The 27300-nt window shown below is 37.7% G+C and overlaps 1 protein-coding gene and 4 long non-coding RNA genes across 17 annotated transcripts; 1 reads left to right on the forward strand and 4 right to left on the reverse strand.

The window, feature by feature from the left end:
- Nucleotides 1-437: 437 nt before the first annotated feature.
- Nucleotides 438-10472, reverse strand: LOC131254765 (uncharacterized). 7 transcript variants are annotated; one of them, XR_009175852.1, is made up of 8 exons: nucleotides 10287-10472; nucleotides 6239-6313; nucleotides 5896-6035; nucleotides 5549-5682; nucleotides 5389-5461; nucleotides 3422-3516; nucleotides 2492-2565; nucleotides 438-1010 (listed from the first exon to the last, which is right to left on the reverse strand). It is a non-coding gene; the product is annotated as an uncharacterized LOC131254765 (long non-coding RNA). The 7 variants fall into 7 exon arrangements; XR_009175847.1 differs by having other exon boundaries at nucleotides 5549-5672; nucleotides 5896-6089; XR_009175846.1 differs by having other exon boundaries at nucleotides 5896-6089.
- On the forward strand, nucleotides 7964-9135 carry LOC131254767 (uncharacterized). The gene is made up of 2 exons (XR_009175853.1): nucleotides 7964-8370; nucleotides 8822-9135. It is a non-coding gene; the product is annotated as an uncharacterized LOC131254767 (long non-coding RNA).
- A 7209-nt stretch (nucleotides 10473-17681) lies between the features above and the next one.
- Nucleotides 17682-18876, reverse strand: LOC131254768 (histone H2A.1-like). Of its 7 annotated transcripts, none has more exons than XR_009175856.1 (4): nucleotides 18805-18876; nucleotides 18619-18714; nucleotides 18285-18437; nucleotides 17998-18182 (listed from the first exon to the last, which is right to left on the reverse strand). XR_009175856.1 is itself a non-coding variant. In XM_058255495.1 (2 exons), exons 1-2 carry the CDS (start codon nucleotides 18831-18833, stop codon nucleotides 17808-17810), a joined length of 363 nt encoding a protein of 120 aa, XP_058111478.1. In that variant the 5' UTR covers nucleotides 18834-18838; the 3' UTR covers nucleotides 17682-17807. The 7 variants fall into 7 exon arrangements, 1 of the variants encoding a protein (XP_058111478.1); XR_009175857.1 differs by having other exon boundaries at nucleotides 18581-18714; XR_009175854.1 differs by having other exon boundaries at nucleotides 18619-18724; nucleotides 18805-18875.
- A 1098-nt stretch (nucleotides 18877-19974) lies between these two features.
- Nucleotides 19975-21638, reverse strand: LOC131256185 (uncharacterized). The gene is made up of 3 exons (XR_009176635.1): nucleotides 21224-21638; nucleotides 20240-20278; nucleotides 19975-20044 (listed from the first exon to the last, which is right to left on the reverse strand). It is a non-coding gene; the product is annotated as an uncharacterized LOC131256185 (long non-coding RNA).
- Nucleotides 21639-23479: 1841 nt separating this feature from the next.
- Nucleotides 23480-26667, reverse strand: LOC131254769 (uncharacterized). The gene is made up of 3 exons (XR_009175860.1): nucleotides 26590-26667; nucleotides 24035-24115; nucleotides 23480-23912 (listed from the first exon to the last, which is right to left on the reverse strand). It is a non-coding gene; the product is annotated as an uncharacterized LOC131254769 (long non-coding RNA).
- Between the last annotated feature and the right edge of the window lie 633 nt (nucleotides 26668-27300).

Consider the following 27300-nt stretch of genomic DNA (forward strand, 5'->3'; position numbering starts at 1 on the left):
TTTAAAGGGTTCCATGTGGGTCGATGTTCGTTGGTGTGGGCTTAGAGTGTTCTTGAAGTCTCTGTATCCTGGTGCAGTATCTTTAAAGTGGATATACACCCACTCATAGTTTGTTGAAAGTGTTTGACATGCGTTCTAAGCACTACCAGAAAAAGGGGGAAAGGCTAGGGATAAAAACCGTTGCTAAATATCTATTGCTACGATTATAGTCCGTAGCACGACCATGCAATTGGTGGTGTAGCTAAAGGTCAAAAAGCTATGGCTACGAATTAAATCCATAGCAATTTAGATATCAATAGCTATAATTTCTGTAGCACATGTAAACATATCTACGGATAATATCTGTAGCCGAAGATAGAATGAAATCCGTAGCAACATACTGAAGTTAGCAATAGCTACGATTTTCAAAAGAAGAGCTACGGCTAATATATAATATAAAAAAAAATTATAACAATGATGTCTGTTACCATTGCAAGAACTTGCTGTGATTGATCAACTCATCTAAACTAATACAATTAATGCTGCTAGGAATAGTACATAAAATGCAATCAGGAAAGAAAATGATACCTGCTTGTATTGCACTCTTTTTGGAGCAATCAAATCATACAATGCATCCTACATTCACATTTCTAAATAGTTCAACATCTTTAGCTTGTGAATAAACCTATTAATCACATATTGGTCATTGGCACCACAGCTTAAAAGAAAGAGCACACGCACCTAGAGGGCATAACCCACCATTGTTGAGAAAGCTGTAATGGTCGCATCTTTTCCTTCTCGTTCTATCTGTTAATGGAGGGCATGAGATGAGGAACTTGAAGAAAAACATTAAATTTGCAGATGACATGTGATGATCTATTAGTGATGGAGAGTAATGTTTGGTGGGTAGAGCCGTTTGTAGAACTCTTGCCAATCTACAATTCAAAAGGCACCCTGAAATCGCTAGGAGAAAAGGCTAAGATGGCGATGATGTTTATGACTTTTCTTCCTCTTCCACCTGCTTTTATGTTCTTTCAATATAGCAATCAAAGAAAGATAAGTGCATGTTAGAAGAAACTAAGTATCAGGAAAGAAAAATACATTTGACATGAGTTTTGAATTTTAAACTATACCAGTCAACTCCAAAGTTAATTGCTTATGCTATAATTCTATCGTCCTTAACACTACCATTATTATTATTTTTGGATTGGATTTTGCAGGGTGGCAGGCCAGAGTTTCGACAGATTATATTTAATGAAGGCTTTGCATGATAACTGAATCCAAAGCCCAAGGTAAAAACCTGTTGTCTCAATCCAGAATCCACACTGCATTTGCATGCCAGACACGCTCTTGGGTCTTGATGGCATGTGTGATCACTCTTGGGTCTTCTACTTATGTTGTTTTGATAGCAGCATTGCGCAATTTTGGAGGGTTTTAACAACAGACGGATGGGATTGATGGGTTTTATTTCTTTTATTTTTGGATTCTTTTTGTCACTGCAAAACGTACGGATAGCATATCTCATTTTCTTATATGAATGAATTGGTTGGATCGAACATTTAGCTTCTTATATGACACAATGTATTAAAATCTGCTTCAATTTTCTATTGCATCTTGATTTTGAGTAACATTTCTTTCTATCCAGAACAAAATGTAAGGAAAATAGGGAAAGTTAAGAAGAGAATTGATCACCTACAGCGAATGTATGTTAACTTAGCTTGCAGTCTCGCTATTCCCACTCACACAGAACATACCATCCATGTAAACAGCAGGGCCCACAATGAAAGATCACCTGGTGTCAAAACCAGGCTCATCCACTCATCAGGCAGACTGCACCATTGAAATCCGTAGATGCCAATGTTCTGCCTCAGCGTACAGATCTTTATGGTGGGCCTGTTTGTTTATATGGCTTGTATGCCCTTCACAAGCGACACTTCAGGAAAGATGGTCTGCATTCTATAAGGAAGCATGCAACAGGCTGTAGTGGATCAGTTTCTAATTTAGAATGGCATTTGGGTGATCTAAGACTAGAAAAAATGCAAAACTGTCCCAGATAGAGATTCATCACCACATCCTGGGACTGCTTTCAAGAGCCCAGCGATTGTAGATCCAGATGATATTACACACATTAGGTGGACCCACCTTATAGATTAGTTTGGCTCTTTTTCTGGACAGACACAGAAGGTACGAACTGTTGGGGGAAAAAACAAAAACTTTCTGACGGTCCACATTCTGTTGTTGATGCAAACGGATTGGACTTGCCTATGATTAGGCCAGTAGGGATTTATTGCTATTTCAGACTGCCATGGATGGAAAGCTAGCAGAGTTAGGTTGTCAGCTATTTTATATTAATCAGTGAATGTTGGTTCCTATACATTTATGGGCATATGGTTCAAAACCCGAGAACTCTGTGAGAAGGAAGTGGACCCACATAAATCACAATTCCGCAAAAAAAAAAAGAAAAAAAGGTGTAGCCGTTCCTAATAAACGATTTTGGTGTAGTGCCACTTACCACACATCAATAGGAGTAGAGTAATGTCAGGATCCAAGGACGATTTCTGGTGCCAGGTACTATAGCGTAATCACCTGAAAAGAGCTTATCAATAACCCATGTAACAAAATTTAACCACCTTTGGGAAAATTCTCTATCACAAAAGAAAATTTATTATAAAGTTGGCTTTGCTGCTGGTTGTATGGTCGAAGGAGTTGCAACCACCAGCGGCTCCAATTCCCAGCCAAAAAATAAATAAAAATGTATTTATCAAATTAGCAATCAACTAATCATTAATCAAACCAAATCCACGAAGTTCAAATTTATATACTTTGTAAGGATTTCAAAAGGACAGAGGTTCACATACACTATCTGATACATGTTCCACAGGACTGAGTAGGAATGGTAGTCTTTTGTAGGATCAAACCACAAATAAATCCTCTGCTCTCTATCTCCTTTCCCTCATGTAAACACATTAATTTTGTTGGGTTTTGGGACAAGTTGGGCCACTTCATCAGCCCTAGCCCATGGATAAGCTATGTTCACAGATCAGGTTGGGTATCCCTAGCGGGGGTGGCTAACATGGAGTGTGTGTACTGACATGGGTGTGTACTAACAAGCTAACCTTAAAAAAAAAAAAAAAAAAAACCCCAAGCCCAATCATTTAATTAAATGGGCCATATTTCCAACCCAAGCCTTATTATACATTTAGCTTTGTCTAAACCCATCTCAAAAGCATCTTGGGCCAGTTGACCCCTAGGCTGACCTGCCCCATTCATGTCCCTAGCTCAAGCCCAATGGGTCGTGTTGAGTTGACATGGTCAACAGGATCAGTCGTCCAGTCCTACCAATTCTGTTCTAAATCTTCTTAAAAAGATTTTATTTTATTTTATTTTGTTTTTAAAGATAAAAAGAAAAAGAAAAAGAAGGAAAAAAAAAATCTGTTCTAACCATGTTAATGCAGTTACTGTTCCAGCTGAATCTTCTGAGACCATCTTGATTCTCATGCTGAAGTGGCCAAACACCCTTGGATTGAAATCCAGTCCCTTTAAATAAAAACACAAAAAATTAAAAAGAAAAATCCAGTCCTTGGATTGAAATCCAGTCCCAATTGTAATTAGATTGGCACTTAGATTTGCAATTTAGCGGATTCCAATCTATCTATCAAGTAAGAACATTTTTTTTCTTCTTTGAGAAATGACACTGAAGTGACCCAACAGAAGCTCTGTAAGTGCACTCAAATTTGCATTAAGTCCATTTGTACCATTGATCAGATGACTAACATAGTCGATTCCCCTGGTTTTTGGGCTATGGCCCATCTCTATGATTGTGTAGGCCACTAAATATGGGACAAATTGATAGCTGTCCAAGCAAGTTTTAGCTGTCCATTTTGATGGGGACATCATGCGCATACGCGCACTCACGCCGCCCCCCCTACGCACGTACGTACGCAGAAGGAGGACCCCACCATCGATCTGGCTCGATGACGACGTCCAGAGAGGGCCTCCTAGCTAGAAGACAAGTTTTGGTTCAGAAAAGTGGCCCGATAGTCAAGAAAAGCCCACCATGGGATCTCATGATCGTGGCCCACTCATCGGATTGTTTTTATATTTTAGGTTTTGCTTATTGTTATTATTTAGAACATTGTGAACGCTTTAGATTTCCTCGTTTGATTTTTATTTTAGTTTACTTAATCGCCAAGTAATAGGTGTCGCACATGGTGCGAGTTTTTGGGTATAGGATTCTCCCTATAAATAGGCACTCCTTGTAGTTCTTTTCATTCATTGAAGTTAATAAAAAAATTCCTGCTTTATTTTTCTGCTTCTTCGTGAGTTGTGGAAGAATTCAAAAGTGGGTGCGAAGCCCTCCCTTTTCGAAGGGCTAACTACCATGGTGCGAAGCCACATCGATCCCAATTCACACCCATCTTCCATCATCTTTTTTTCATCTTCCCTCACCATTCGTACTTCAAATTTGTCCTTTTGTTGCATCCGATTTCTTCATTACAGCAGGTTTCCAGATTTCGGCCCGCAGGCGAGCTGAAACTTCGGTGGAGCACCACGCACAAACCGTACATCGGATCAAGCTGAAATTTGGGAGTTTTGGAGTCCATCCCTGGCTGACCAGGGCCAAGGTGGCATTTTTCTGAATAGTGGGCCCCACACACGTGCGGCCGGGATCACATGCACGTCCGTCTGGGCCATTGTTGCTGTCCACACGCGGGATCATCTTTTGGCTCAGGTTTTTATCCTCTTTTATCCTCTCATAGCCGTTTTTCATAAATCCTAACCCTAAATTACATGATCCCTAATTGATTTGCCCATTTTTATCACCTTAGGGTTCCTTGAATTGAAATTAGGGAATCACTTGGATTAGGGACTGATTTTTATGCATGAGTAGTTGATTTTATTTCCCTTTAACATCGTTTGGTTTATAATTTTTATTGGTCCAGTCTTAGCCTGTGCCGGCTTGGACCCGCATAGATTCCCCTTTAATTGAATGTTTAGATTTTCATGCGGGATGTGGAATTTGTGTGATTGTTTCTAAATTGGTGCGATCTAAGCCTGAAATCTTGCATATCATATTTAAATTCACGTCCTGCATCACATTTGTTTTCTAGACTTTGCCACATCTGATGGATCGACTGCTAGATTTGACTAGGAACAGGGCCCAACTGATGGACAGCTTGGATCTTGCAGTTGTTTTCTATCTAGGCATATGTGATGGCATGTAAAGCGGTTGTTGGATTGTAAACGCTTGAGATTTTCAAGTCTCATTACATCTTCAAGCATTCAAAGAAAGGATAGTAAGTGTTGAGCAATGGAGTTCAATTGATTTTGGAAAATCAAGATGCACTACATCATAAGTAAATACTGATAGAAGACAAAACATGTACTTAGCACTCCAAAAAATCATACCTTAGCTTTTCCTATTGGAAGGCAGAAACTGGAATCAAGAACTTCCGCTGAAACAGGGAAAGACTCTCCATATCTGGAGCATCCCAAAATCAATGCTAATCAGATAAATACTTCAAGTTTCACATGACAAAAATAGTTCCACGTTCGAAAAGCTACTTACAGCAACTTGTTTTCAAGAAAAACTACAGGATCAGGATCTCTAATAGCAGCTTTTAAAAGGCCCCGAGCGTCTTCTGATGAGTATGGAGTCAGAACTTTCAACCCAGGAACGTGAGCATACCAAGCTGCATAACACTGGATATGATTTCAAAATGACATTGGTTTATAGATTTTAACCAATGATTAGTCTAAACAACTCTGATCTTGTTCTTTTTTAGGACATCCAAAACTCAGAAGGCCGAAGGAGTCAGGCTCCTTATCTTTTTCTTTTTCTTTTTTTCCTTTAACCAAGAAATGGTTAAACAAAAAGACCAGTGAACTAGCATAAATGAGAAGAATATAATCTACCTTGCTTACTTCTCTAGATCTTGATTGCAAGATCCCACTGGAACTATACTTGCACACTCATGATTGCTATCGCTTAAAGCATTCATCTATATAGCAATTAAGAAAAATGTCGGCTTTACTTTCATAAGAAATCTCCACACCTTAAGTCGGTCATCATGATTAGAAGCATTATATAGTGTAAAAATGAAGAATACCTGTAAGTTGCCAGCGAATAGTTATAAATAGGAACCATAAATTGGCACAAGGTAAGCTGAAAAAAGAACTGTTATTATTAAATTAGTGTAAAAAAACATACTGTTATCCTAATGATATAATTGCCCAAATGGCGTTCTTACAGTCATACCTTCCTGTTAATGCTCTCTCTCCCATTGTCTGTGACACGTATGCAAGAATCTATTACTGCACTTCTTATAGGATCCTAATAAATTACAAATACAGATAAATTTCTCAAATTTTGGGGCATTTAGTCACAGGACAGATGCATACAGAAAACCAAGAAAATATGAACCTTATGTGTCGAATGCTTCAATTTGAAGTAACTTAAAATAAAATAAAATAAAATAAACAATAATAAAAAGAAAAGTTTGTTCTTCTATACTTTGGGAAAGAGGGGGATACAGTGAACTAGAAAACTATAAGAGATGAGAAACAAATTGCAGTTTTTCATGAAGAAGTCATTCATACCATCTCAAGTAGATCAATACATTTTATGCAATTATTATATGAATATATTGGACAAGTTCTAGAAACATTGAGCAAGTTATGAATCACTTCATGAGCTGACAAAAGGCTTATAGTGGTCAAACAAAACTGGAAATTCCGTTGTTTTGTGTCATTCTAGCTTAAGGAAAGAAGGGCCCAAAAGACAATTTCCACATATGGGTTACTCATATGAAAATACAAATAAAATATATTGAATCCCTTCCTTTTCAAACCCTTCAGCATGGATAAAGAGGGGAGGGGGGGAAATGAAAGACCTCATGCTGCAACAAGCGTAATTCGTATCAACTGATGCCTGTAAAGTAGATAAGAATCTGATGTTTCTAGTCAAGCTAGCATGACGAGAAAAAGAAAAAGAAACAATTCCAAAGAAATGCTTTCTACAGTACCAATGACAAATGAATTTCTAATGTCCATAGAAATGCTTTCTGTGTTACAAATGCCAGATAAATTTCAAATAAATCCATAGAATGATTTCCATGCAAGATAAATTAGACTGACAATTGGTTATCATTCCATCATGAGGAACGAAATAAAAATCCCAAAGATATCTCTCCGTGACATGGATTACTGACATGAACTGAAAATACATGGGTTATTCATATCGACCATCTTTTCTTTTTCTTTTCTTCTTTTCTAATCTCAAAATCTGTTGTTTTCTATCATTCTAGCATGAAAGAAAATTGGGAAAAAGAAAAGGACAAAAGACCACTTTCCAGGAAATGGTTATCTACACTAACCAAATTTCAGAAAACCAGGTTGAAAACCCGCTGATTCCTATAGTTCCAGGTGGAATTGATGAGGTGAAAAAGCAGAATCCACGACATGGATTATTTAAAATTCGTTGTTTTCTATCATTATATTGTGAAAGAAAATTCACACCAATCAAAATTCAAACAAACAAGTACAAAATTACCTTCCCAAAGAAAGAGGAGAACAAATCCAATTCGATGACATTTTGCTTGTTCGTATAAACTGTGACTAAAAAATACCTCATATATCTGACATTTCTATAATTCTAGCATTAAAAGATGAGCTCAAAGAGCATTTCCGTGGCACCAATTAAACATCGGATTGGGTTTGTCCCCTGGAAACTATATTGAAACCAAACAGGTATTAGTTTTGTGAGGTCTCTTACAGGCAAGGATCCAACCCAATGCCCTCTAGAACAGAAACTAACCTCAACCCTTTGCCTCAACAGTAGATATCTTCCATTGGTTCTTTTACCTCCAACATGTACAGTCATGTCATTGGAGTTTAGTCTTTGAATAGCTTTAACTTTTCATGGGCATATCATGAGGGACCTGGATTGCCCACTGACGGTGCTGTGTGGGCCACCGCATGATTTTAAGGATGTGTCAACTGTCAGGTTTTCAACAGTTGTATGCATGTCTGACAAATGCATTGTCCTGAGATTTTTCACTTGCCTAGCATGGCTATTTACCTTCTCAATACAAACAACTAAAAATTGTGTAATTCATTGTTGCCTGGTAAAAAGGAAGAAAATGTATCAGCTCATTACAACCTCTTTTCTTTTTCTTTTTTTTCAAAATGGCATTAGGCATCTTATCACATAACGGGTCCCATTTTTACTATTACATAATAGCCATTTCATAACCTTTTTTTTAATACTATGATTATATGCATTTTCATGATGATGACGATCATCATAACATAAGCCTTATCCCAACTGATGAGTCCAGCTATACGAATTTGATTGTGTCATTCCACTTTATCAAGGATCACCATCAAACTGTAAGTCATCAATTTTTATCAATTATATGCATTATTTTAAGATTTTTTTTTTTTTTTTTTTTTTAATGTGGCCAACAATCTTTTACCTTTACAATTGACTATTGCTGCATTTGGATGCATAAGTTATCGACGATCATATAAAAAATACAGAAACAATCAATATTGCAACTACCGCCCTTACTATTCATATGAATGAAATAGGCTCAGAATTGCAATTATATTGCTTTCTACTAAGACTTGAAAGGAAGACAACGGCAATTTGAGGCTGCTTCCTCTTTTAAAAAAGAAAAAAGAATGAATGAAAGAATGAAAAAAGAAAAAGAACATTCCATTACAATCTGTTCCATATTGTTGAACGGGGAACATTCACAATTAAGTTTATCCAAACAGACCCAATTCCATCATATCAATGTTATGTTGTAAGTCATAACTTTTTTTTTTTTTGGGATAGTTGGCATTTCCGAAAGGCCTCAATTCAGCACCTGGAAGGCCTAGAGTGGCTCCAAACAGTCCAGTGATTTTCGATGTGAGCTTGGAATACATACCGGGCTTTGAATTGGACGAAGAGTAAGAAATCTAATTTTCCTCAGATTTTATTTCCTTTCTGGAGGTGGGTCCCCCATTATTCTTTTCTTCTTTTATTGTATGATAACAATATCTATTCATTGATGGACTTGAATTTGGAAGGTGAGGAGCTTTGCATGGTTTCCACACCCATGTTGTTGTATCATGAAAACAGTGATTGGAAGTTGGAATTTTTCTTAATCTGGGTACTGACATGAGTTTGAAAAAGAGAACTGATATGATCTCTCTCCAACCTGCCACTCGTGTAAAACATCCAAACCATGAACATGGTATGCCCCACCCTTCTTGCTGATCTGTGCTCTAGGTGGGCCACACCAATATGTCAAATCAGATCGTCGTCTGTCCATTGATTCCAACAGTTTGGTGCATCTGATGAGCAGACTGTCCTGATTTTTGTGCCAAGTGAACTTCATGATGGGGCCTACCATTTTCATGTTGACAGGAAAGATGGTATGGCGCCACAAGGGCAATGATTTATCCTGAAGGTGATCCATTCTCTACTGAAAAAGTGTAGTTTAAGAAATGATCTTCTAAAAGACTAATATATTAAACAGAGGAATTTTATCAAACAGATAGCATGCATGAAATCTAGCCACTTCATCAAACAGATAGCATGCCATTTCATCCAGCCATTTCAACAAACAGATAGCAGGCCATTTCATCAAACAGTTAGCATGTATCAAATCTGAAAGACAGAAAAAGAGAAGTGTGTGTGTGTGTGTATATATATATATATATATATATATATATATATATATATATATATATATATATGTATATATATATATATATATATATATATATATATATATATATATATATATATATATATATATATATATATGCTACCACTGCACAGTAATTAGATAAACAAGATTCCATGACCACCCTACATCTGAAAAATGTAGGGTAATCAGATCTGTTGATTTTGGTGGCCATCATTCAGATGGGCCACGGCCCAAAAGTATGGCAGTTGGGCTATGATAGCTATCTCGTCGGTGATCTGCAAATGGACCGTTAAAAAAATTAAGCACAAAATGACTAGTGGTCTGGATTCAACAATCCAACGGTTATGATGGTCCAATCACTGCATTTCTTACGTTATGGTCCCTGCACTTGGTGGGCCACCAGATTATTGGCCTGGTGGACCAAGACTCGCGTCCCATGAAGCGTACATCATGATGGCATTTCTTTTGAGGCCGATTACATCATAAAAACATTAATCAGGAAGCAAATGATATCTAAAATAAAGGGCCGAGAGATGGGTGATAGGGATTTACAGTAATCTAATGAATAGAAACTAATAAAATTGCTTATTCATGATGTCAAACCTATGGAGAGGAACTTCACGGCGTGTGCTTCTTCGGGTAAGAGCTTCCGGGCTGCTGCAATGGAGAGAGATAGAAGAGACGGCAGGGTTGCGTTGGAGAGAGAGGGAGGAGAATGAGAGAGATGGAGCAGAGATCGGGAGGGGGAGAGAGGATCGGGAAACGGAGAGAGAGAGAGAGAGAGAGTGAGAGAGAAATAACGCCGTTGGGCGTCGTTTCGTGACAAGGACCGTGGACGGTCCTGACAAGGGCTCCATGGGGCCCACCATGATGTATTTGGTTTATCCATTCCGACCATTAATTTTATTAAATTATTTTAGTTAATTATGACAAACTTAGCCTAAGAGGACCACATCATAGGAAGCAAATGTGATTTAATCTCCATGTTTCCTACCGTGTGGTCCACTTGAGCCTTCGATATAGCTGATTTTTTACTTCGTCTTCTAAATTAATATTTGAAAATATATGGACGGCTTAGATAGAATATATATATATATTTAGGGCCCGTAGAGCCTCTTACAACACCATTAATTGGTAATGGTGTGGCAACCGTAATAAATTTAGCTACGGTTTATATCCGTAGCAAAAACTAGTGTGGTCTGTTTTACCCTTTTTTTGGTAGTGAAGGAGTTGCAGTGCAAGTCGAAGTAAATCAGTGATATTTTAGGGGTTCGTTGTTAGTCAGTGTGCGTTGATGTTGGGTTTGATTATTTCTGGAGTCTCCGTACCTTAATGCGATGTCTTCTCAGGTGGATACACACCCACTCATAATTTAGTGAAAGCGTTTGATGTGCGTTCGAAAGGGTTGTAGTGCAAGTCAAAGTGAATTGGTGATAGTTTTGAGGTTCGATGTGGGTCTTTGTTCATCAGTATGGTGTTCGATTATTTCTGGACTTTCTATACCCAAATTCATTGTCTTCTCAAGTAGATATGCACTCACTCGTAATTTGGTGAAGGCGTTTGATGTGTGTTTGAAAGGGTTGTAGTGCAAGTAAGAGTGGAACGATGTTATTTTAGGGGCTCAGTGTGGGTTAGTGTTTATCAATGTGAGCATCAAGTGTTTTCAGAGTCTCCATATCCTGATACAACATCTTCTCAAGTGGATACACATCTACTTGTAGTTTGGTGAAATCATTTGACATGTGTTCGAAGGGGTTGCAGAGCAAGTCGGAGTGGATCGACATTATTTTAGGGGTTTTGTGTGAGTTAATGTGCATCAGTGTGATGTTCGATGGTTTCTGGAGTCTCCATACTCGATGTAGCATCTTCTTAGGTGGATACACACCCATTCATAGTTCGGTGTAAGTGTTTGACTTGCGTTCGAAGGAGTTATAGTGCAAGTCAAAATGTATTGGTGTCAGTTAAGGAGTTCAGTGTGGGTTGGTGTTCGTCGGTGTGGGGTTTGATTGTTTCCGGAGTCTTTGTACCCTAATTTAGTGCCTTCTCAAGTGGATATGCACCCACTTGTACTTCAGTGAAAGTGGTCGACATGCGTACGAGGGCTACAGTATAACTCAGAATGGATCGGTGCTATTTTAAGGGTTCAGTGTAGGTCAGTGTGCATTGGTGTGAGGTTCGATTGTTTCCAGAATCTCCATACCACTGATGCAACATCTTCTCAAGTGGATATGCACTCATTCATAGTTCAGTGAAAGTGTTCAACATGTGTTCAAAGGGGTTGCGATGCAAGACGAATCAGCGTGCGTTTGATGGGGCACGCCTTGATGAACATGTTGCATATCTGCACTACCTATCTATTTTCATTAGGACATTCAAGTATGACCTATCAGCTTATAAGCTTATCAAAATCTCCAGTGGACCACACCAATGAAAAAAAAATGATGAACGTCTATTAAGACCATTTTGTAAGAAACAAGCAAAATTTATAATGTGGTCCACTTATGATTTGGATCTATGTCATAAATTGTTATGGAAGAAAAGATGATCAAGCATGATCTCAAAATTGAATCACAATCAAAGCTTGAAGAGACTACATGTAACTTCTCGAAAAAATCCATACAAGGACCCGAATACCACCTCAGGCAGAAATCACCCAGGACCAAAACCTTTAGAAATTAAATTAATATTAGTAAGTGTTAAACTAGAGTACTTATGAAATTAGCACTAATCACTTTAAATATGATCTGCAAGACCCAAATCGTGCAGAATCATTGACGCTACATTATCCTGAAATCTAGAATTCATCTCAAAACCCAGTTGCTCTTAAGAGCATCTTGAAACTTTGTATCGGACCTGGACCGCACGTCGAAAGTCCGATAACCACGAAACTATACAGTTATGACAACATTACTGGACTTGACAACCCCCTCGAAAATCAAGTCTTAACTGTGTTTAGAAATGCGCAACTTGAGCCTGGAACAAAGTGTGTGAGAAACGTGAATATATTTAGAAGTAAATTCTGAATTTAAGTAATCTTAGTCGTGTCACTTGCGGGCCAAATATAAGGATTCAGATCGTCAGAATTTGACCCAAATACACCTTCAGATCAGGAGAAATGTCCCACACATATCAGAGTACTTGTGACCCTGATCAAGTGACTGTGACCGTTGAACTGAAACGGGTCCGCCACAACTGATCTGTAAACTCGATCAGAACGAAAACTCAGCCTGACTTAAATCCATGGTCAGGGAGCTTAAGTCCGACTGTATGTAGAAAAGGTGCCACCAGAAGTGCTCCGTTGGGCTAAAACAGACGCCCGTTGGATATAACCTACGTATACCTTGGCCTTGGGGCCATTTCCATCAAACCTGGGCCTATATAAGGACCTTAAACTCTCTCTCTCTCATATTCCATACGAATTCTAAAATCCTAGGAAAGAGAGAGGAGGAAAAGGAAAGGAAAGAGAGAGAAAGTGAGAGAGATAGAGAGAGTTGGAGATTCTTCCTAGGATTCGATCCCGTTACTCTACACACTTAGCCACCGCCTCTGTATCACAAATCCAGCGTTTTCGACAACATACTTGGGTAAGAAAACCTAACCCTAATCTGTTTTAGAGTTTCAGATAGTGTAAGTTATGAAATAGCTAACCTAATTTATGTTATAGGTTGCCAATCCGCCGTTGACAAAGGCTAACTGTCTAAAACGAATCCGTTACGCGTTTGTCGGCGTAAGGTGCAGACTATAAACGTATAGGTTATGGTTTTCAAGGCTTTCAATGTTGGATAATGGTTTATTACTGATGTGGGTGCTATTTCACATGCTAAATGCGATGTTTATTTCGTGTTTCAGATATATACGAACTATATTGAGTTTAGTATATTACATGTATTTGTAGAAAGGATCGTATACGTATGAAATTTGAAAGTGTGTTTGCCATGATTAATTGTCGTGTATATATACTAGTTGTATGTGTAACAAGTCCTTGGCGAAAGGATTTGCCCCAGTATATGTTATGACCAATATACGTTATGTATGTTGGAATATGTAGTCTAAGTGTTTGTAGAAATGTCTGAATGAACAAGTGTGTAATAAATTATACTTTATATGGGCGTTGAGAAGAGATTCTCAACTACCGTAATGGTGTGTATGATTTCCTCCATGTAACTTATATTCTTTGTCTGTTTTACTTAGGCACTGTATATATGTGAATTCATGTTTAAGTTGAAATCCATCAAATGCTCATATGCTAGTATAATTGGAATTGTTGATCCATTACTGTTCTGATTAGCTTGTATGATTATCTGTTATAATTGAATGTGTTTGGAACTATGGAATAGTCCAGGCAATCGGTAATAGGCATTGAATAGGTGACTGAGGTTGATTTCACCACATAGGACGTGATTGATGAATCCGAGCCGTACTTGGGATGTTGGCAGTGGTTAGGCCACACGGAGTGCTTACGCACTTCATGTCAATCAACTCAACGTGCGCTCGTACAAGTCGAGCTCGTCAAGTAACCCGATTGACTCGATGTATGTTCACCATGTATGGATGCTACTGCTTGAATCTAAAGTACCAAATTCACCAGTGAAAACCCCTTTAAACCTTGGTACCTAGATCCGCTAAGACTCATGAGCCGGGCATGGTGGTATGGGACATTGTGGTCAAGTTGTCGGCTTACACTGGGGTGATGAGCCTCCCCGTAGTGTCCAGTGAGCAACACAGCCTCGTGAACTGAATACGGTGGTATGAGACACTGTATTCGAGCTGTCGGCCTACAATGATAAGGTAATGAGTCCTTTGTAGTGACCTCGAGCGCACTCTAAGACCGCGTAGAGGCGACGAGCCCTTACGTAGCAACAAGAGTACATATTAGGCCTGCATTGATAAGGTGATGAGCCCTTTGTAGCGACCTAGAACCGTATCATCATATGAGATTTACTAGGATTGACGACCCTAGAATGGATCATCATTTCAGAATTGATATAGGTGAGGTACCTTAGCTTCCCAATCTTGCTGTATGAAAAGGACTAATAAGAACTTAGTAATCACGATCATGCACCGCACTGCATGTGCCGTTTGGCGTTGGGCAGAGCACTGAGGAAGTGACTGACATGCGCGACCGTTAGATGAAGATCGCAGAGGGAGTGCAAGTGAGGGCATGCATCATTTATACATACCATTCTTGCATTAATCAGAGTACTTAGGAATGTTTGATTGTATTATTTTACATACTGCTTGACTGAATTGAGAACATGTTAACCTTTGCTTTATTATTCCACTGAGTTGATCACTCACTCCCACGTTACGGGAAGGTAAGGATGCCTTCTCTTACATGCAGTATTTAGGCGGGTTTGCATAAACTGTTCTGATCGACGGGGCTTCAGGGTTATACTTGTAGTGGACTATTACATTTTTGACATTTTGTATTTGAAACAATACATGTAATTATTGACCTGGCAATGCATACATACTTGGGGGACTTATACTGATTTATATAGTTATACATATTTAAGTCAGTCTTTCGCTTGCATATTACAACTGTCCCTGGATTATATTTTGTTAATTTGAGTTAATCTTATTAATGTTTTATGCACTAATACAGACAACAATTAATCATCATTAAATATGTTGCATAAGTGATGCGTTGGAACTCGGGAGTTGGACTTCTACTCGACCCTCGATTTTCAGGGCGTTACACTACACTACAGGAAATAGTCTGAAAATGATATATACTGTTGAAACATCCATCGGGCTAACGTTGTTGTTTATTTATTATATAACATGTTCATAAGTACACAAATGCGGAAGAAGGGAAAACACAAATATCATATTATATATGTTTTATCCATGCCATCCATCCATTTTTTCATATCATTTTAGGGAATGAACCAAAAATGAGGCGGATAAAATTCTCATGTGGACCATACCATAGGAAATAGTGGTAATTCAACACTCACCATTAAAAACTTCAACTTCTTGAGGGCCACCAAAGTTTTAGATGAAGCTAATCTTTGCGTTTTCCCTTCATCCATGTTTTGTTTATCTAATCAATAAGTTGGATAGAAAATAAACATTACAATGGACCATAGGAAAATTTTAATAATGGGTTGTCAATCACCACTCTTTTCTTGTGGTGTGGTCCACTTGAGATATCGACATATCTCATTTTTTGGCTTAGACCCTAAAATGACTTGATCAAATAGAAGGATGGCATGGATTAAACAAATACATCAAGGTGAGCACATGAAGCACTGTCCAGTAGCCACCTCACTACTACAGAGTCAACAGGCAATTCAGGAAATGGATTTCCTATTAAAGGCTTTCCGCTTGGGATGCCTAGGTAGGGCCACCGTGATGTTGATGAGAAATCTATCCCGTCCATCCATTTCGTGAGCTCATTTTAGTCTATGTGACCAAAATTGAGAATGAACTAAAACTCAAATGGGCAGACCATAGGAAAAAGTGGGGATTCAATGACCACTTTGAAACATTTGTATGGCTGCAAAAGTTTTTCACCAAGACAAGTTTTTGGTGTTTTCACTTCATCATAGTGGTAATGACCTTATAAACAGTTTGGATGTCATATAAACATTAAGTTGACAACCAGGAAGGTTTTAATGGTGGGCATTTGTTTTACCAAATTTCTCCCTTACATAGCCCACTTTAGTTTTGGATCCGCCTCATTTTTTGTTTTCTGATGAACGGGGTGGATTTCTCACCAACATCACGGTGAGCCCCCACCTAGCATCCCAATGCTGGAACTTTGATGTTTGTGAGAAATCCACAACATCCATCCATTTTGCAAAGATAATTTTAGGACATGGGACCCAAATTTACGCAAATCTAACTCTAAGTGGCCGTATGATCGAAAACAGTGGGTAGGGAAATGATTACTGTTAAAACCTCCCTAGGTCCACCGTGATGTTTATATGGAATCCATACCATTTATAAGGTCATTAAGATGAACTGAAAACACATATATTAGCTTAATCCAAATATTTTATAAACCTACAAATGTTTTAATGGTGGATGTTCAATTTCACTGTTTCCTGTTGTGCGGCCCAATTTAGTTTTGGATTTGCCTTATTTTTTGTCCCATGTCCTATAATGATCTGGAAAAATGGATGAATAGGGTAGATTTTCCATAAACATCATGGTGGGCTCTACATTGCTTCCCTCACATAGCTTCCCACCAAAACAATTTTTGGGCGGAAAATCTTTGTGCATGACAGTGTGCATGTAAGAGTTGAGAAAACAAATTTTTTGTGAGTACCTTTAATTTTTACAAAATGATGAAATTCCCATTCAAGGAGTAAAGAAGGGTCAGGATGTTGTCCCCAGTTGAGTGGCCCACCTAAGATTTGGATTGGAATTGATTTTGGCCATTAAGGAAAACATCGTTAGATGTACACGATGGACGGATTGGATTTTATACAAGCCTAGTATTGGACCTATAGATTGCAATGTACATTTAGTTTAACCTGAAAGTGGTTGGAGTAGATCCTGCCTCAATCAGAATAGAAAGTGGTCTACTGCAAATCACATCCAAGGAGACCTTACTCTTATAAGCATAAGATGGGTAAAGTGGGCCCCACCATGATATTCATGTGAAATCTACCTCGACTACTAGGTGCTTCCCATGTTAGGCTCAAGGCCCAAATATCAGCCCTAACAACGCCAAAAATTGTCATTTAAGAATGGTTTTAAACTGTTTCTAACTGCTTCAGGAACAGCTTAAAACCGTTCCTAAATGAGGCGTCGCAAAACAAAGGAATGGTTCAGAACCAGTGGTACCGTTGAAAATTTTAGGAACGGTTTTAAACCGTTCCATTGCCAACAGTCACATTTTAGGAATAGTTTTAAACCCAACCCTTCTTAATGTTGCCAATAGTCATATTTTAGGAACAATTTTAAACCCTAGATGAAACTTCATTGATGGAGATCCAATGATAACATCTATTGCATACATCTAAACCTTAACGGTAAGATTATTTACGAAATATAGAAAAAGAACAGAGACCATCCTAACACCAAAACCAAAATTAAAAATTTGAAGAAATTCCAAAAAAATCCATTAAATAAGAATTACAAAGAGGGGCCCAAGCATTCATCCCAACTCAATCAATCCTTTTTTGGAGATTTTGAAGCTTCCTCGAACTTCCCTTTCTCAGACTTCTTAGGCAAGAGAACAGAGTTTATGTTTGGCAAAACACCACCACTTGAAATTGTCACACCAACTTGCAATTTCCCAAGTTCCTCATCATTTCTCACAGCTAAAAGAACATGCCTTGGAATGATGTAGGACTTCTTATTGTCTCTAGCAACATTCCCAGCCAGCTCCAAAACCTCAGCTGCCAAGTACTCAAGAACAGCAGCCAAATAGACGGGAGCACCAGTTCCAACCCCAAAAGTGTCTTCATGTAGATTGAATCCTTCGAAACTCCCCGAATGTATCCTTCATCAAACAGCATTGACCGTTTTGGATCAATTTTCTACCTGAAATATTGGATGATTTTCCAAGAGAATCTTCATACGCATATATCACTTTTCAGCCTGTATATGTGATTATGGTCACGTTGAATTATCTAAAAGTCTAACCTTCAACAGTCTCTTTTCTTCACTATATATGCGAGCATCTAATTCAGCCTGGTTTCTTTCAACAGCATGAATGGCTTCTATGAAATCGAGGACTAATTTGCCATCCGTGGACACCTTTGTATCCTTCATATCCTCTCCCATGACTCCCAAAGCCTTCAGGTCCATGAAACCCAGATTTAGCATATTGAAATAAAGTAAAATGTTTAGCAGATATATAAGAATGGGAACTGTGTGCATGAAGTTTCAGCAAGTAAAGAATGCATACAGCATGTTAAAAATTCTAGCCATGAAATAACCTCTTTTTCATTTGAAAAAGGTGAGGAAAAAGAGAAACCTCTCCACTTCTGGAAATCTCGGAGCTTTCTTCATCTCTCTCTATTAGAAGGTATTCTTCCAAAAGGGAGTGTTAAGTGTCATTATGTTTCATTACCTGGAGTATCCTACAAGAAGGCCCATTCAGTACTTGAAATGTGAACTACTCATGGATGAACGAAGGAAAAAAAAATGTAAAAATACTCACATCTTCATCAAAGTCGCTGTCAAACTCATCAGCAACCTCCCACTTCTTCTTCATAATTAGTATCATTCTCGTCTTGAAAAGGTATTTCCATATGCCAAAAAAGATCAAGATCAAATTCAATATTTGGTATTGATACTAATAATGTTAAAATGAAATGCATGAGTGATAGAAAAGGGAATGGGTTGGAGGGTATTGGTTGCAATCACTTCAGCAATTGCAGCTGTTGTCAGTACATACTGGGACCTTGTCCATGACTGGGGACTTCTGCAAAGGACATCACCATTACAGTGTGTCCTTGCAATATTACAGTGTGTCCACAGTTGGGGTGCAGGTATCAAAAACAAGGGGTGTAAATATCATTTCCCCAAAAAATATCATAACTAAAAAAAGGAAAAATGGGGAAATGGGTATTTGAGACCTTGAACATTTGTTCATTGTATGAGCCTGGGGAATGCTATAAAGCTCCATATCCACCATCACTGAAAGCCCAAGTTCTTGCTACTGTAAGCCCATGTCTAGAAGCTTCTTGGAATGCAGCTGAGACCTTTCTCCTCTGAGATGGACTTGACCCCATATACATCAGCCAATAGGCATTGAACCCATTTTCATAGAAGGGGATTCCATTCAAAACCTGGAGCAAGTTCACCATCCTCTCTTCGCTCGCACCTTCAGCAAGCAGGCTCTTATCAAAGACTTCAACAGTCCATTCTTCTCTAACGACTGAATGAACCCATGTAGCCAAGTCGAGCCCACTATTTACTGGTACTGCCACCTTCCTCGTCAGCAGCTCAAGAAGAATATACAAAATATACAAAATATACAAAGGAAAAGAATAAAAAACAAGAAAAAATATACAAAATGCACAATCCAAAAATGCATTCCATTAACCTGCAAACAACTAAATGAAATTGAAAATTATAATGGACATACATTTTGCATAACCAATCCATAAAAACAAAGAGGTAATCTGAAATTTGAAAGTTCTCAAGACATACCTCTGAAATTCAAAATTGTAACCAAGGCCACAAGCTCGGCAATCTCGTTCAATATAGTCAAACCTGTAAATTAATGATTTCCTTAATCAAAACTAATATCATAAGTTTTAGGATAAGGAACCAATTATAAAATGGCATATGGCAAGAAACAAAATCTGATAGTGAAATACACCTTACTTGTCAACATCTATTCTAGTTCGATCATTTGCAACAATACCATACAAGAAACGCTTCTCTTTTGTATCCTTCATTTCAATTGATGAACAAAAAAAGAATGCCAGTGAGGCTCATGTATTTGATAAAATTTGATAATAAACTTGAAAGTACAGATAATAAGGTTCTATAAGAAGAGAATTACATGCTAAAAGAAATTACAAATCAAAACATAAAGGAAAAAAGAAATATTACACAAAATCATGAGAAGAGGTAAAATGACTTACATTGCCCACTAAGATATCATGGCTGGCTAGTTCCATTTCCTGGTCAAAACATAATATGTTATGGCAACAATGAAACAACTAGTGCCATAATATGTTATGGCAACAAACATAATGCAGATTCTTGCTTCATCATTTCAAAGGGTCCACAAGAAGCAACTCAATAGTCCATGTAAGTGGATACAAAAAAAAGGCAAAGATGACAATAAAATCAACTATAACGCTAGAATCCAATACTAATTGCATAATATTCTTCTTCATCAAAATAAGTTGACAGTAACCCTTCTTAAATCAGTAACCCAATATTTATTGGGATAATCCAACAAGGCCAGTGTTGAGTGACCATACATGACAGTGGAATGTTTTTCAATTGGTGTTCACACCTTCTTTGGGAAAGCCGCCCATCTGGTTGACAGTACCAACAAAGTTGGACATTTCCAGCAGATTCTAACGACGATTGGTAACTTTGGCATTTGTTCAATTGCAGTCAGCATGATTGTAGAGATCATTGTCATCTACCCGATTCAACACCATAAGTATAGGGATGGGATTGATAATCTCTTGTTCTCTTGATTGGAGGCATACCTATTGCGATGCCTACTGTTTTGTCTATGACAATGGCACTGTACAGTTGAGGTAATCCAACCAAAAGAAATAAAACAGTTGAGTTTAAAAATCAAAATTCATAACCGGAAGATATTTCAATAAAGTTGCTAAGTTTTAGGAAGAGTACAAAAAGTCAAGAACTAAGTACGGTTGTTGGATACAATTTTTTTAATGAGATATATTCATACAGGCACTGTATGTGAGCTTCCACATCGATTTCTTTCCTGTCATGTCACTTTTGGAGAACATCCAGGGCATGAAAAAGGATTTGTGTCGTTGATAGAACGACGGAAGAGGATTAATGTAGCCTGCCCCAATTAGTTGGGATGAGGCTTAGTTGATGATGATGATGATGCAAGACATGAAAAAGGTGGTTCTCACCTTAAGTAGCATTCATTGCAGTGGGCAGAACCATGACGCAGGCTGGCTACGAACTCTGGCAACACAATGGCAACTGAGACTATTTAAGCAGGAACTTCTTCGAAGACCTTCACTTGAGAACAAAAATTCGAAGTTAGTATTTATAGAAACAGAGAAGCTGGAGCAATGGGGATTTCATGTCTCTCCTACAAGAGACCAATTCAATGAAACAGGAACATCAATATTCTGGTAATTCGTGAAACTATGACACCAAAGACTACAACTCCACTCATTTCTTGGATATGATGGCTATTAGGTAATTATCATGAATATTAAATAATTCATGGAGGCAACGATAATTTTTTATTACCAAAAATCATGACACCACACATACAACTGAGCCAATTCAAACAAACAAATTAGTATTTTAAGGCTATTCGTCTTCGACTTCATATAATGCAATGGAAGATGAAGAAAGAAGAATAGATTAACCCATGAACCAAGTACTGGAGAATGTGCAAGGAAATAAGCTTCTTCCGTCAACCAATCTGACTGAAATATGAACTGACACATCTGATGGTCCAAGTAGATTTCGTATACACATCACAGTGAGGCTCGCCATGATGTATGTCAAACATTTGAGCCAGGCTTGGCAGACCTGGAAAAAAAAAAAAAGAACTAAGATTTCTCAAAATTAGTCATATCTAAACTTAAATGAACCATGCCCCCTGAAACAATGTCAAATCATGTCTAAAATCAATTAAATTGTGGTACATTGGCAACAACAGTTCTAAAAGATCTCATATCCTACCCGAGGTAGATAATGCATGATTTAGGATCTAGAATGCATTTTGGTACCATTTACTAAATGGTGACAACCCTAGAAGACCTTGATTCGTGCACTTGGGTGAGGATTCAAACCATACCATTAGCAGAGCACCATATTTTTGGATGGTAAAAAGAAATCTTAGATCAAATGGTTGGAAACAGTTTCAACCAGTGACCCATCCATAACCTGGTCTACCAGTTGGCTGGTTTGGATGGATTGACACATTTGCCAATCTTATCATAGGACTGATACCATCTAATATATGGCACTGGATGCACATTGGATCCTACCTCTTTTTATAGATTGGTGTATAGAAACTGTAAATATCACACAAAAATCAAATGGAATTAAGGAAACATGGAAATTGATACTGCTGAAACTTGGAGACATCCAACACTTTAGCTTCTAAAATTGAAGAGAAATGAAGAGACAGCATTCACCATCGTGTATTATTCATAATTCAGAAACAACCAATGAGCTTCTTGGCTTCACCCAGAGGTGCAGCTTGGGCAAGTATTATGTCTTGAAAACTGATTGGATGCAGAACTTGCTCTAAGAGTCCTCAAATAAAAGTATTCGGTAACGGTAACAGTAACAGCTGCCATAACAGCTGGCCATATGAACAATACAATAGGGGCCATAACAGTCAAAAAAAAATTTAAAGAAAAAAATATATATTGCCCCCATTATCAGTCCATTACAAACCTGTTATAGCCATTACAAGCCATTACAAGCCTTTTTTATTTTCAAATCGGGCATTACAGCCCTGTTATCGCATAACGAGGTCCCACTGTTACTGTTACATAACCATTTTTTTATACCTAGCTTCAAATGAGGGATTTTCTAGAGAAATCCAGTTTATTCTATTTTTCTTTGATTCAATGCAGTCTATTTTTATTACTTGGTAGTAGATGTTAAGAACCTTAGACATCTTACTCACAAAAAATTCAGACTTCTCCAATTTATAATCATGCAACACAGTAATTTTTCCCTATTTTAATCATATGCAAGAAGTCATGAATGAGAAAGATGTTAGTGATGAAAGTGGAAGCAGGAAACAGAAGACAACAGAAGAATGCAAGTTAAAGCACTTGATCTCCTCTATTGTGATTTTCCATGTAATTCTTAGTGTTATATTTTCTGGTAAAGTATACAATTAGGCAATTGCAGCATATGCTAAATCTACTAGCCATGTAGAAAAGGAATGTGTTGTACTAAGTAGATAATGTCAAATTAAAATACACCATTAACATGCATTGTTCAAAAAATGACAGACCAATCTTGGTCTCTTATAAAATACGGGGCGATGATTGAATTACGTACCTAGATGTCTACCTTCTCGCTTAGAATTTCTCTTCTGAACACCATCAATACAAAATTAGAGGGTTGGTATCTTCCAAAATGAGATAATCTTCATGGCATTTCCATCCACAGCATGGCTCAGTAGATCAACAAAATGGTTTATTTTTTTCCAAATGATTCAATAAACTGGATCACCACACCATCAATACAAAATTCATGGAATTCAGATCCTCCAAAAACTATACATTTCCTTAGGATCAGTATCCTATATCTTCTCCCAACAGAATAGAATCACATCTCATAACCCTTCCAAGAGCAATTAAGAGGAAGAAGATAACCACCACAACCAGAACCAAACAGGGTTCTTCTCAAATCATAAATCAACACAAATTGACAGAAAGAAGATCAACATAAAGAGAGGTTAAAGAGTAATGCTCAAGGATCAAAGGGCCTTACCTATGAGCAGTCGATGGTGATTCAGAATGCATTGCAAATACTGCATTGCATACATCCCCGAAAATTAATTGGACCTGCTTTTCCTCAAAATACCCTGCTCGTCTGTTCTCCAGCAAATTAATACTGCTTTGATGAAGGACCCACATCATGTGCAAGATAAACACATGAGAAATAAATTTTGAACAAAGAGCAAAGATGGCAAAAACTATCTAATTAATTTTGAAAAAGATAAACTTCCAGCATACCTCATTTGCCACATGAGATGTCTGATCTTCTTTGTCAAATATAAATGCAAGAAGCACGTGCTTAAACTCTTCATATGCTTCCTCAATTACAAAAACAAAAGAAGTCTGATTTTTTCAACCATGGAGCTACAAATTGGGATCACCTAATGAGTGACTTGGATCTTGCACAAGTGGATCATCTATTCTAGGCTAGTGCCAAAATAGAAGGATGGAGTTCACCTGGCACTCCAATTGAAACAATCAAGAACATGGCCCACCAAAGCAAAAGAAAACAGGAAGATGACCCACAAATGAAACAGAAAATGACCCAAAAGAAGAAGAGAGGACATAAATCCTACCAACCCAAAAAAGAAAAGCCTGCCATCAAAGTAACGTATAACTCAAAAGCATAAACTGGAATTTTTCAAAAAATAAAAAATTAAGTCCAACAAGCAGTTCTTGCTTCATTCATGGTCTCTAATTAAGAGGATCCTTATTGATATGAAGGTCTGTGAGCCCCACCATCACGTGTGGTGCCCTAGTTTTGCTGATTGTAATCAATCACTTAAGTGAATAGTATCGTGTATGGCTGAAGTTACATAAGTTCAATCGACTAAACAATCCCACCCATTCAACTGTCAGACTTCTAGGCTTCTTTGGATAGGTGGACTCTATAGATAAAGAAGATCGTTTTTCTTGATTTAGTGTTTTTTTTTTTTTGGTCATTTGAATGGTAAAGAAAATAATAAATTCTATAAATTAATCATTAATATTTTTCTTAATTAAGATTCTCTATCTCAATATATGCTAAAATGTAATAGAATATCTAGCTGCACCTGGTGCAATGTAGCTGCTGGTCCCCGGCCTGGGTAAAGGAGAAAGGCCCACTGTGATGTTCTAAAAATGTTTCTACATTGAGCTTAACATACAAATCAATGTGTAAAGCCCACTGTGATATTCTAAAAATATCCAATCCGTCCATCATGTGAATCCCTTCCTATTTTTCTTGCCTCCCAAAAATCAGGTGGCCTACATCGTATAAAATCATGGGTAAAATCTTGTGTCTAACATAAGTTTTGGAAGGGTGTGGTGTTTTTTAGTGTCCATTCATCCTGGTTAGATGCATCTTTGAATACATTATATTCAACGTTTAAAAACAAAAATAATAATAATAATAAAGAAATCCCCAACTAGTTAGGGATTAGACAGGACAAATTCCTAATGTGGAATTCGACAATACAAATCCCTAAAAAGGGATTCAACAATGCAAATTCCCAACTAGGGATTTGACAATACACATCCCTAAATATTTGTGTTTTGGATTAAGCTGATATTTGTGTTTTCCCTTCATCCAGGTCTGTGTGACCTTATGAACTGGTTGGATGGCAAGTAAACATCATGGTGGGCCCTAGGAATGTTTCAAAAGTGGCTGTCATTGTCCCAATTGCTTTCTTTGGTGTGGCCCACTTGAGGTTTGGATATGCCTCATTTTTGGCTAGGCCTCTTACAAAATGGATGGACGGTGTGGATATAACACATACACCACGGTGGGGCCCACAGAACTGTAATGATGCTAATTAAACCAAAGATCTCTAGGCACACAATTTTGTTAAAACTGTCCACAGGGAGCCACACAAAAATCAGATCAAGTCACATTGCAACCACATGCATCATAAAATCATATGAGATTGTTGATGGAGGATGCACGAATGTGTAAAGAACCACAGCGAAAGATTTTGCCTATTCCTCATGATTTGCACATTGAACATTGGATGCCTACTCTTGATCGTTACTTAAACCAATCCCTTTTCACGAGGTCAAATCCCTCTCAGGATGATAGGATTCAGAAATAAACACAGCTCGTTGGGAAGGTCCAATCCCTTCCTTGTTGAGCCATTTCATCAAACAGTTAGCATGCATGAAATTTGAAAGAGTAAAATAGAGATATAAAGAGGAAGAGATCAAACCTATGGAGAGGAGCCACTTTCACTATTGCCTATTTTTCTATTTCCTAGAAAATGACATTTCCACAACTTTCCATGGCCTTCTTTGATAGAATAATAATGAACAAGAAACACTTCTGATTTCATCCTACATCCTTAATCACAGGATCAAACACCGGATCCAAACCTCAACTAAACTCTCCCTAAAATCAACATAAAATGCCCAAAATCATAACTCGAAATCACATTTCCAGAGCTCTGGATGTAATTTCCATCGAAAACTCAACAAATTACCAAAAAAAATTTATAAAATCCAACAGGTTGAAGTACTACAATAACGAGATCGAAAATCATTGTAAATTGAAGCTCGAAAATGCATTTTTACAGTTTCGAATACAAATTCTATTTAAAATCAACAAAATATAAAAACAGATGCAGAAAACCTTCCCATCTAATACTACATCTCAAAAAGAGATGGTGTAGATATCATGAATATATACGAATACAATACAATATATATATATATATATTTAAAAAGGAAGAAAATCGAAACCCTATATCTAGAAAGCTTTGAGAAATGAGAAATGCCTAATTTAGAGCCTTAGATCTTACATAGAGAGATAAAGAAGGTACCTGTGTTGCTTTCTGGAAGAGAGAGATGAGTGTTTGGTGGATTTCGAGAGAGGAGGGAGAGTACAAGGGGGGTTGAGATCGGGAGAGGGAGATTGAGAGCGGGAGGGGGAGAGGGAGAAGGAAATCAAGAGATGCACAAAAGCAAATGAGGCGAATGTGAAATGAGCTAGGGTTTTGGCGTAAGGAAAGGGTGAAATGGTTCGGTAGTCCGCGGCCAATATAGAGTAATGTGACGCTTGGGCCTTGTGGGGTCCACTGAGAGGGTTCTAATCGAATCAATTTCATCCATCTGTTTTAAAATAAGACAATAGATCAAAAAAAAAAAAAAAAAAAACAAGAAGATGCAAAACTCAATTGGGACACACCAACAAAATAGTGTAAATAACAATGTAGACAGTTAAAATAGCAATGGATTTGCAATGGCTTATAACCGTAGCAAATCAAGAATGGCTTAAAACCGTTCCTAAACCAAAAACCCACCAGTTCCTCTTCAATGATTTTGGTGTAGTGCTTATTCAAGTGGGCCACACCAAAGAAAAGGGTTTGGAAGGTGAGTATTGCTTGTATACTGTTTTCAATCTTATGATCCACCTGAATCATATATGAATTTGGTTTTTCATCCTTTTTCATAATATTGGCCCATTTACTAGCTGGTTGGGAGTAGATGTTTAAAATACACAATGGTAGATCCCACCAAAATTACACAAGATT

The sequence above is a fragment of the Magnolia sinica genome, chromosome 9, assembly GCF_029962835.1.
Source record: "Magnolia sinica isolate HGM2019 chromosome 9, MsV1, whole genome shotgun sequence".
Taxonomy (NCBI): Eukaryota; Viridiplantae; Streptophyta; class Magnoliopsida; order Magnoliales; family Magnoliaceae; genus Magnolia; species Magnolia sinica.

Coding starts and splice junctions, on each gene's coding strand:
- LOC131254768 (XM_058255495.1), bottom strand. CDS start 18,833: ATGAGTTTGACAGCGACTTTGATGAAGAT. Junction 18,142..18,804: donor ACAGCGACTTTGATGAAGAT/GTGAGTATTTTT, acceptor TGTTTGATGAAG/GATACATTCGGGGAGTTTCG.